At 39.6% G+C, this 12,008-nt stretch overlaps 1 protein-coding gene across 1 annotated transcript; it reads right to left on the bottom strand.

Annotated features, from left to right (window-relative positions):
* Positions 1-725: 725 nt before the first annotated feature.
* On the bottom strand, positions 726-11,182 carry commd7 (COMM domain containing 7). Its single transcript, XM_022252134.2, has 9 exons — positions 11,047-11,182; positions 9,215-9,268; positions 8,053-8,155; positions 7,186-7,242; positions 6,384-6,421; positions 5,652-5,742; positions 3,387-3,436; positions 2,737-2,785; positions 726-2,148 (listed from the first exon to the last, which is right to left on the bottom strand). The coding sequence occupies exons 1-9, from the start codon at positions 11,131-11,133 to the stop codon at positions 2,072-2,074; spliced, it is 606 nt and encodes a 201-aa protein (XP_022107826.1). The 5' UTR covers positions 11,134-11,182; the 3' UTR covers positions 726-2,071.
* Positions 11,183-12,008: the final 826 nt, after the last annotated feature.

The following is a 12,008-nucleotide window of genomic DNA, read 5'->3' as shown; positions in this document are numbered from 1 at the left end:
TGTAAGCTGTACTGAACTTATTTTTAATTGAACTGTGACCAAGTAATGTAATTCTTGTTAAATATGTATACCTACATGCTTTTATTTTTATGAACTTCTTTGATCTGGATATTTACGCAATACCTTACCAATCAAGTTTAAATGTGGATCATTCTATAAATTTGGGGTGCTTTTATTTCACATATGTCCCGGTGCTTATCCCAACCCATCAGAGAGTACATCTGCGTAGAAAACCGTGTATCTTGCATGTATAATACAGTTAGCAGATCTTTCACGTCAACATCTGGTAGTTTAATGCACATGTACACTGAACATTTTTTTATACAAACAAATGTAAATTTTTATATATTTTTGTACTGGTGATGATTTTTACATTTAGAGTTTTAAGCGACCAAACTTTCTGCAACATCTTTCATTCTAACTTTTCTTATACGCTATTACTCCTGTACAGAGAACAATGTACATACGATCATAAGCCCGAGTGACATTGGTGATTGGTGACGAAAAAATCACAGAATCTCCCGAACTAACCATGTTAAATTTGAAAATTTAAAACTGCATACTTTCAAGATATACATGTAAGATGTCAAACTCCAAAGTAGTATTTGTTAAATGCAAATAGCATACTCTTGTGACCTTATACGCTCGCAGACATTAAGGACTCCATGTTACTATCAGGTTAAGGTCGGAAAAAGACCAATAAAATGTTGCACAATGGACGAAAAAATTGTCTCAGTGTTACTTTATTACTACATACACATGGGAAAATGTGTATAGTTTTAATATATTTTACTTATAAAAAAAAGATGTAGATATAAAGAATCCATTTGATAAATTCAACATTGATTCTATTTTGGAAGCAGTGCACAAACACTTGTTCTTTTACCACAATGAAATATTTGTACAGTGTACAAGTAGTCGGAATTGACATTTGAATCTCCTGATCAAGGGACAAAATGTTGTAGCTAGTCCCCGCTGGTCTTGTCCAATCTTTCGCGATATTCAAATGAAATACACAGGGAATATTTTGGTACATTTACACAGACTGCAATTTGCCTCGAGCAGAAGCACCCCTTCATCGACTGAAGAGCCATGTTGGTTGGGTGTGCGCTGCCAACAAAAAAAAGCACTCGAGTGCTCATTTGTTTGGCACTGATGCGACCGTAAGGCATGCATTTCATAATCATTTGTGAACCTGCAAAGTTCAGTTTCGACCACAGGAGCCTCCATTGCTAAGAAAATTGCGCCCTCTCTTGGTCCAGCCCCCCCAACTCACAGCTGCCAAAGACTGTATGTGGTGTGTAATAAATACATAGTGTGCTGCATTGAATCTAAACCGCAGCATGGCATTACGGTTCCGGTCAGGCAAATTTTAAATGGCCTAAAGTTCAGCTAAATGCATATTCTGGGGGGCCACAGAGGCAATGTGGCCCGGTGCTTACGGTTCATGATTCATGATGAGAGGGCACGAGGTTCAACTCCACCTGCTGGCCTTTACTGTGTGGCCATGGGCAAGCCACTTCACCCCTACTTGCCCCCCTCTACTCATTTATGCCAGAATGTATAGTCCTACGTGTGAGTGCCAAGCGCATGCAAGAGCTAAGCTGAAAAACTTCCCACCAGCTTGTTTCTCTTTTGGCTGGTAAAGGTGCATTTCAACTCGAGGCAGACAGAGAGGAAACCGGAGACATAAAGCATACGCCTGTTGAACCACAGAGGCTCAGAACTGACTGAGAGTTACTCACTAACCGACTTAGGATCATAGTCCACAATTTAAAACATATGTATTCACTATTTAGTGACAATGGCAACAGACAGCGGAAACATTGCTGTGCAATGCCAAGTCATGCATTCACAACAGTTTTTAATGAGAAAAAAACAGAAATTATACAGCATTGATAGAAACTGAATTACAAGTACTCTTGGCTCAAGTGATTAGGACTTTTGAATTGACAACAGCAGTAAATGCTCTTCTTGATTACAAGTGCAACATCCCAGTTAATGGGAGATCTAATAACCTGCTCTTGGTTTGGACTGTGTTGATTCCGTAAACTACTTATACCTTCAGATACTAACTGAAGTACTCCAGGCTGAGTTTTGCTTTTTCCATCTCATGTAGGAAGGAGTAAAACTGCGGCAAGGAAAGCTCTGGAAAGACAAAAAAGGAAACAAGAATTCATGTTTCATGACAATTTGTATGACTTTGCTGAATCTTGGCATCCGTTTATTTTCCTGGAGCTGATAAGCTAGCGCATCCACGTAATATGAAATAGGCCAGTTAGAGAGTAGTACATACCATTAACAGTTTTGAACACTTTTGTGTTTTAGTAGGAACTAAGTGAATTTGTGGTGGTCACGTAGATTTGGATTAAATTTAAAAAGTGTTTAATTACACGTTTCAAGACTTTTATATATTCCAGGCAACCATTCTGTCTCTATAACTGATCAATCAAGCCATCTACGGTGCTGTAGTGCTTTCTTCTAAGAATCTTGCATTGTAGAATTCTCAACATTTTCATCAAATAAATTGCCTGTTTTCATCAAAATAACCAACTTGATGATACATCAGAAACAGTTCATATTGTTCTTTCTAATGCCAATTTTAAACAGTGGTCGTCAGACTCGTTTTGTGGGATCCAGTCACCAGTATGTCATCTCCACTGCTCAAGACACAGACTTTAACGTTGACAGGTTGTGCTTGCTTTTCTACAAAACCTGAGATGACTTTGTGCTTACCCATATATACATTTTCTGTCTTATTTCCCTTGTTGACAACCAGCTTCATCTGGAGAGGTAAAATAATAGTACAAAGATATCAGCTTTACAGCAGGACTTGGCATCGCCGTGTAATGCTGCCTGTGCTAAAAGCAAAACATCATTTGCCAATGACTACAGGTGTTCACGTTTCACAGCTTGCAAAGTACATGTCTACATAGTTGAATTTTATACCTTTGTTTTTGTTTCTGTAATAGTCAACACAATTTGGAGTTCTGCCACTTACACTGGAACTGGAGTTTAAAAAAAAAGACTAGGAAGCGGTCCTTTGGGGCTGATGAGCATGTTCAGTATTGCAACAGAGCATGCTCAGAATGAAACCTGTCATTGGTCAATTCAAGAATATCACTGTGCGCAGGTCAGCCCCATCAACGTCCATGTACGCTGGCTCACACACATTGAACATGGCCAAACTGGCCTTGGCATCAGGTGCGTTGTTCTTTGATGACGTTGCTTGTTTGACAAATAGATTTGGCTAATTCTGTGACAGCATTTATAATGAAGTCCAAAATCATTTATCCGAAGTCCACTCCCAGTTCAATGTTCTAAAATGTGCCCAGGGAGGGGAATATTGCAGGAGAGAAGGAACGGTTCTGGACATTAAGACTGACCTGGAGGAAAGTACTGCCAACTTGCTGGAGCTCACTACTAGCTGCTGTCACTGTCAATGAATCAATACAGAAATCAACTGTAGAACCACACTTGCATTCACTACTGCAAGACACAGTCAGAAAAGAGTTCCATATACGAATGCCACTTAACATCCGTGCACAAACCCTATGAGACTGGACTTAAATATTCTAAGTGTTTTCTAAGTAAACAACTTGTTTTTTCCCCTCCTAAAGTAAACTTTTCTGGACATGGTTTTGCTTTTTAAAGGCTAATAGGTCATTGCAGGGAATAAGTACTGGCGTCCATACGTGCAACTCTTCCCCACGTTCATCAACTATCCAAACAGTGTGCAGAACTATATTTCATCAGGGTTCAACATGTTCAACCAAAAATATTGCCTTTCCTGAGTGAAGTCAGCATCACACAATCATAACATATAGGCCTATTTTTAACCCAATTTCTGTATAGACCAATTGTGTCCGCTAATGTTATGTGACCTATAGTGGGTGATACATATCAACAAACACGGCGTCCACCAAAAGGAAGTGTTTCATAAGTTTCATTTCCCAAAAATAAAGCAAACGGTAAGCACTATACTTCAAAGTGCTGGGCACTATACTTTAACCACTTCATGCCAGGGCATTTTTCAATGTTGATGATGCTGGGCAGGCATGATTATCATTTTTTCCGTTTTCAAAATCCTTCAAAAATTCATCATTAAATTTAACGGTCACTTATATCTGCACAAAGTAATCTTTAGGCACTACTCTAAGTTGACAGGTGACCTTCATTAATGCCCGAGTATTTCAGCCAGGCCTGCAGCCTTGTAAAAAGAGCCCAGATCGTGCGGTGCTAAGTAACTTTCTTTTGTTCACGAACCTGGCTCAGTGCACTGCTGACCTCTTTCAATAGGGGCCAGATTAGTGTGCAGCGGTGCTGTGTGGCTCATTGCTGCGGTGGTGGAGAGCTTTTGTCCCCAGTGGTAATCCGCTCGCTCTCAATGCCCCAAACACTGGTATACGGTTTCAAAACAAGGCTGGATTATCACCACTTTTGAGAGTGAAAAATGTTGGTAATGCCCAGCAGCCTGGTCTTTTGTTTGGAGTACGGTCTTTTGTTACAGGGCCCTGTTTCTTTGTCCGAGTTCGGAGACCCCGGCCACACATATAAATCATACGTCTCCGATTCCGGAGTCCCCGGCAGGAAGTGGTTAACTTGGCTGTATTGTTTGTAAACAACACTCAAAAACGTACATTGCAATGGGATTGATACTCACTGTAGGTCATGTTATTTAGCGGGCACAATCAGTCTATTTCAGGATATTAAGAAAAGACAGATCTCATCACTGCTACTTACATCCCATTTGGAAATAAAGGCTAAATGAAAAATTCTTCAAACATTTCAGAGTGCCATAAACTTAACTCCACGATTGAAAGTACAAAGGCATTCAGCAACAATACATGGGTATATACATGTATACATGCACAACGCACATTTTCTGATCCACGTTAGGCACTGCACGGCCCCTGCTTGCTGTAAACACTATGCTGCTTTTGTAAACTTGGCTGCCCTCCATGTGCCTGCCTCACACATTCCTCTGGCTGACATGATCCCCAAAAAGTGCGCACAGTGGAGCATTTTTTGTGAGAATTTGAGTAGTTTGATGTTCCCCGCAGGGAATGAGTGATTTACTGTTTCAAGACTTAAAAGGCCAATGATGCTGAGAAGTCACAAGCTATTGAACAGGCTGGTCAAAGAGAGAGCTCTACAAGGGCAATAAATTATAACCAATGCTAAGCCTGTGCCGGGGACAAGGGCACCCACCCGTCGAGACCAAAACTTCGTTTCTTTTTGGGGGCCCAGGTACCCGTAAACAATACCACGTATAAAATGTATGTGAACTTTAAACAGTGAAGGGCAGAATTGCTGAAAAATCATTGATCCAATGGAAAACCCAGTCCCACAGTCATAACTCCAATTCAGAGATTGACGGGGCTACTGTACTTTTGTTACAAACTGAAGCTAACAGTTTCGTTTAATAAAACAGTGGGGGAGATTCCTACCATTTAGAACTGTTACTCCCTATGCACAAAAAAAGAGCCCAGTTTCAGGCGCATGGTCCACTGGAATTGCACACATTGCCATCCGTTTAAAGTTTTCTTTACATTTTAAGGGTACATGGGTACCCGGTATTGACATAAAACGGGTACCCAGTTCCAAGATTACCCGCAAACGCACATCCCTGATCAATGCACCATATTTACCTCCAAATTTCCACTCCATGTCCACTAGCTGGTTGATCATCAGTGTCTGCCCCACTGCTGTCCTTGACAGACCAATCAGATTCGACTTCCACTGTATCAAGTAAAAAATAAATAATCATAATTAAAATATATATGTAAATAAGAATAGCTGTAATGAATAATCAGTAGAATAATACATTTAACAGATGGAATGGGTCACCACCACTATTGCTACATTATATCAAATCACATTTTCTTCATAGCTGTGTCATATATACCGATATATGTCATCCAAACCCACTCACATGTCATCAAGTTTGTGGCTGAAATTAGTGCATTAAATCACAATCATATTTATTGACAGTAACTAATGAGAGATGATGCTCAAAGAAAATTCTGCAAATTTGATCAAAACGAGATTGAATTTTCCATATTACATGTATATCAATTATGCAACCATCCTGATGTTTCTTTACGTGGCACACTATACGCAGATACAGGAGCCATCCTAAAGGGGCATGCTTCTGAAACTTGAAAATCAAGATTTCTACTACGTGTGTACATGTAGGCCACGCATACATTGTACAGGGCAAGTTTAGCTATTCCTCAAGAGGGTTTTGAACACAGATTTTCCCAGTAACTACTGTTCAAGTTCTCAGTGAAATTATCAAGGCGTTATTGTCAGTTGTGGTGAATTAGGCACAGTGCGCACACTGTGGCCTAAATATGAATGACCTATTTAGTATTTTGTACCTGATTTGCGAGATGAGTTGCTCTCTCTTCAGACAGGCCTGCACAGGTATTAAAAGAATTAACATCACCATGAGTTATGTGCCAAGACAGATACTGCTAGGAACACGATGAGTGATGAAAGAACTGGACAGAATGTGGGAATCAAAGAAGCCTATCCCACAATGCATATCAACTTCCTATTTACATAACCTGCCTGACACCAGGTCAAATGACTTGATGAATAAGACCGTCGTCTCTGTATGGCATATTTTGTGTACAGCATAAGGACACTCCAAGACGTGGTTCCATGCAACTGTTTACACTCATTACTACAATCTACAGTGAAGTACACATACAGGGCTCTCCAAAGGTCATGGAAAATCCTGGAAAAAAATCCTGGGAGAAAAAAAGATGTCCTGGAATGTCACAGAAATTTCATGAAAAAATTGGGGAAAAAATCGGGTGTTCTACAATGGTTCTGTCAGAAGAAAAATATTGACAGTGTCATTAAATCCAGATCGGGGCATTGTATTTTTGATGGGAAAATGATGAATTTATAAGCTATATCCTTGTCAGTCTAAAGTCGTGGTGGCAGTTTTCCAGTCATAATTACGAACAACTTTTCTCGGTAAAATGATGTTAAAATCTTTATTGTTACATTCAAACTTTAGTGAGGGAGGGTTGAGGATTGAGTTTAGTTTGACTTTTAAAGCTCTTCAGAGGACTTGCCTCTATGAACCATCAAGCTACAACATCAACACCTGGCCTACATATTCATAAATATTTCTTGGCCACAACACAAATCTAACAGTTCTCCACTTACCCAGACTGACTAGATCTTCTTCCAGCTGCGTTGGGGTCATGTTTCTTCTTACTGCATCTGAACAGAGATACACGACGGTTCACCTTACACGCTGATTCAAAAATGTGTCAAATAGTTAAGTTTTTGTGCTTTGAAACCTAGTGTTTTTTTTGGGGGGGGGAGACCAACGATACAAAAACATGTAGCTTGAGAGGCTCCCAAAAAAACTAGCATCCTTGACAGCACTTTCCTCTCCAGTGTATAGCATGGATGAAGTGCCAAGCATATACCAAAGCATAAAAATGAACTCCGAATTGTACAATGTAGTTGCCTAAAGCCTTCTGGGACCAACAAAAGTAATCCACTGAACAGGAAACAAATGACATATTCACTTTTGATCTTCCTGTTCAAGACACAAGGATCAAGGAATGCTACTTTGGAGATATTGTCTCAAGACTGAGTATCATGTGAGTAAGCTCTGTTCTGTTCTGTTTTGCTGCTGCTTTGCACCATGGTGATGAGTTGGGCTGGGTAGTGTTGGGTAACGTGGGTTCTGCTTTGATTGGTTTGGTTTTGTTTGTTGTTTCAGGGTACGGGGTTGTTCTGTTCAGAAAGAAAATTCCATAAGCCTTAGTTATGCCTGTTATTGCAAAGGTATGCCATATCACCAGTATTTTTTGCAAGGTGACTTTGGGTGTGATCCCCTGCTTTCAATGCATTTCTTTCCTTCTATCCGGACATCCCCAAACAAAGACAAAGATCAATTGGCAGATAGCTGAACAGCCAGTCATCAGCACGGTGCCATTCTGCTTGAATTCTAGTGGTACAAAGTGCACTTTGGTCCATTTTCCTTTTCTACGTGCCAGTCACTCTGAGTGACCTACTCACTATTGAGGATTGTGATGAGGCTTCGCACGATGTTCCTCAGTGGGGCGACGCTGACCCCCTGGTCCCTGGCAAAATCATCTAGCTGGCTGATCAACTGGTTGGACTAGAAAAATAAGATCGGACAAACAGGACAATGAATAACAGCAGCACTGGGCTCTAAAGACAACCTCCCACAGGTTGGAAGTTACATGTATAAATTAAACATGGATTGACATGAGATTCTCTGTGTCAATTTTAACTTGCACTCCATGTGAGATTTGTTCCCACTCCCACACACAAGAACACCCCAAAAGCACCAAGTAGGATATTCACATGTTGCTTTTAAAATGTTTCAAATAACAATTGAAATTATCCCCTCACAAAGTGAAAAAACCACCATTTGAAGAGATCAATCCACTATTGGCTGCATTAAGCTAGTACCAGATTCATACATCATTCAAGCATTTCAAAATAACTATCAGCAGTTTTCAACAATGACTCCAGGGTCCAGTATCTTGACTTGTCTTCTCTGAAAATTACTCTAGACCTACTAATGTATGAATCTCAACTTTCTCGGTTCCCTTACGGGTAGGCATTTAAGTCTTTACAGTTCTTTTTTGTCTTTTTATTTTTGTTTTTTTTCTAATACATGCAGTTATTCATATTTTATTGGTGTAATTTTGTAAAATGTTATATTTTTCATAACAGCAACAGTCTGGAAAATTGTTACAGCACAATTATTGTTTTCTTAAACAAGATGAGATCAACTAACTGATCCAAACTGGTCCAGTAACTGACATTAATGAACAAGTATGTGTATAGGATATATGAAAAATAACTTAAGGCCTCTTCACATGACAGCCTCTCAACCCAGGTTGAACTCAACCATGAACCAATGACCATCTAGGTTGAAAATTTGATTTTTCAACACTTGTTTTGTGCAAACTGAGATTATCAGGGTGAATTCAACCTGGAGACAAATACGGACAATTTCAAACCCTGGTTTAAAAATCTCAACCCTGCTCTGCAGCAGGGTTTAATTCAACCCGGGTTAAAGTCAATCTCAGAGTTAGCGCAAAGTTGAAAATTTTCAGGTGTGAATCATTGCCAGTTGTCAACCCTGTATCAACCCCAGGTTTGTCAAGTGTGAAAAAGCTTATGTAATACGCAAGGCAATCCTTACCTTGTCAGGTTCCAAGAGGAAGGCAATAACAATGGAAACTATCTCACTAAATTGCTGTGAATAAACAACACAACAGTAAGTGATACTGTGCAAAGCAATGTTCAGGACAAATTGCCCACAAGAAGATCACTGACACAAGTTTTTCATACAGTTGAGATTTCTTTTTTGAAAGTCTGAATTTCTCTGTTTACATCTGTGGTGAAGCATAATACCATGGGAGGGCCACATGGACAACTTAACCTACCAGGAAATTTCATTTTCTGATGACTGATACACCTCTTCAGCATGTTCAGGTAAAAATTAATGATTACAGGCCATGTGGAAGTCTTGCCTAGGCAGATATGGGTACAAGATATTCAGCAGTCATACATGTTATGAAAGTCCTCTTTGAAAACTAACTTGAGACCTCCAACTTGGCTGAATACTTCAAGTAAAACTTGAGAAGTTATTAAACTTCCGAAGTCTCTCAACACTTCAAATTTATGTTGGCTTAGGACAACTACATGCCTCCCCCAAAATAGGGTCGGTAGGTCTGAAAATGTTTCTTTGGGGGATCAATTTTTTTGTGCTGATTGAATGTCATGAATGGGGATGAAAGCTATCAAAAATTACTGAAAAAGGGATAAAAACTTGCCTAAATCTATGTAAAAATGTCTACAGTCAACAATTTTTAAGAATTACCGACAATTTACACCACTATACACAACACTTGTCAGGTAATGAGGGTGGCAAACTGGCCAATAATGTCTGTGTATCGCTCGGTATGCATCCTTGATGCATTTAGACGGGTGGGCAATAAACCTTGTGCTGCGGCAGGAAATTTTGCAGAAGTACATGTATGCTTGCTTCAAGTATGAGCAAAACAAACTCAAATTTAACTCGTCAACTTAGAAAATGCACACACACAGACAACAGACTAAGTTCTGTGAATTAATGTGCAGAAATCGTCTTGCAACATCGAAGTTTTTTGACAAACAGCTGTAGGGTTGCATGCGTGTATGGCCGGAGTAGTGTAACGACACCATTAGTATAGACTGGTTGCCACATTTCCATCCGGCATTCTTTACATGGGTGTGGTGCGGCAGGAACCAGGGCAGCATTGCTTTAATGAATTGAGCTTTGCACACGTTTTCTCACCACTGCGACAGGGAAACACGAAGGGAACTCCTGAAAGTAACAGAAGTTTCTTTTCAAAATTGCAAATGTAAGTAGGAAAACATATAAATAAAAACGTTTTAATGTGAAAAAAGGGTTATTTAGAGGTGATTTGCAATAAACAGGATTTATTTACTAATTTAATTATTATTTATCAAATTTATTTTTCCAACTTGCCAATAAAAATTTTATTTTTTTATTTATAAAATTTCTTGGGTCGCCAAGAAATTTGGGTCGGTCAGGAAACCGAAAACAGAATTTTTTTTTTGGCCTAGCCTAGGCCGAAATAGTGTGAGTAAAGTTGGCATAATTTTTTTGTCTGCACTCGCTATGTGCCTCCTTACATTATACATAAATACATGTAGGCTCGTCTTCACGTCCCATCATCATGAGCATGCCATGGTCAACCACGGACTTCTAACCTACATGATTTATAGTAATAATACTTATAGTAATAGGCTAAAGTAACGGGCCTACACACTTCCACAAATGATAGAGGCTTCCACTGACTTCAGTATATTATTATTATTAACTTAAGTAGGGTGAGTATGAGTGTCGTGAGGCTACACCGACCGCGACATGACCGATTTTGTTATTTTGACTCTCTACGCTGGTAACATTCCATCCAACCTAGAGGAGAACATTCACTAGTTTGGTACATTCCCTTTCCATCTTACCTCTTCGTTAAACTTATTCAACGTTTGGATCTCAGAAAACATAGAATCAGGAGGCGTTTCCGCCGCAAAATGAAATGTTGCTGCCATTTTGCAGAGACTGACTGGACTTAGGCCTAGGTGTCTTTTTACTAAACGACGACGGGGTACCCGTCTGTGGGTACCGGGTGCAGACCACTAATTCAAGTGAGAATTTCTGACCAACTCATTAACATTAAAAGTGCCCCCGCAGTATCTTTTGAAAAAGGAGATTGTTTGGCCCCTAAAATGGTGAGATTGTGTAAATCGTCGCCAGGATCAACTCCCTGGGTCTTTGAGCTTTCATATGAGGGCAGAAGGGCTGAAAACTACGGTTGAAAAATGGTCCTGAGTGCCCGAGAAAGTTGAGGGCTGCCACTTGAAAAATCACTTTTTGGGGGGTGATTTTGTTTTGTGGGAATAATTAAAAATGTAATTGGTTAACCCACAAAAAATTGAAAAGAAATTGAAAGATAAGTGACCAGACAAGAATTTTATTTGTGTTTCAGAAATCTCAGGGATGTTGGCGTGCATGCTATTGGGCCCTGAACGGTGCTGATTTTACACTGTTTTCAATGGGGCTTGAATTAGTGGACTGGACCCTACCGCGCAATAAAAAAGTAATTGTCTGAATAGCGCCCTCCTTTGACGAAAAGTTGTTATGAATTCCTGACTATTCTGGATATTCAACGTACAAGGCTTTTATTTAATCATGGAGGAATAAGAACACATGGTTTAATATTCATTGGAATCATTGTAGACAGGTCTGCATCTGCTGTGAAGTAAAAATAAGCTACTCTTGGTTGCATGCAGTATGTAACGTTCATTTACCCAGAGCATCCAAGTCAATGCCTAAGGGATGGGCGTACCTTTTCGTTTATTTGTTGTAATCTGTGACAATTATGGTCCTTTCAGCTAAAGGCGCCCTCACATCAAAATTGCAAAAA

This window comes from Acanthaster planci, linkage group LG04, assembly GCF_054643075.1.
Source record: "Acanthaster planci isolate LZ-2023a linkage group LG04, COTS_SCS, whole genome shotgun sequence".
Lineage (NCBI taxonomy): Eukaryota > Metazoa > Echinodermata > Asteroidea > Valvatida > Acanthasteridae > Acanthaster > Acanthaster planci.
Note: the sequence above shows the minus strand (reverse complement) of the source record. Positions and strands in the feature narration are given on the sequence as shown.

Coding starts and splice junctions, on each gene's coding strand:
- commd7 (XM_022252134.2), bottom strand. CDS start 11,133: ATGGCAGCAACATTTCATTTTGCGGCGGAAACGCCTCCTGATTCTATG. Junction 3,437..5,651: donor CATGGAGTGGAAATTTGGAG/GTAAATATGGTG, acceptor ATTCATTGACAG/TGACAGCAGCTAGTAGTGAG. Junction 2,149..2,736: donor GACAGAAAATGTATATATGG/GTAAGCACAAAG, acceptor TTGTCTTTCCAG/AGCTTTCCTTGCCGCAGTTT.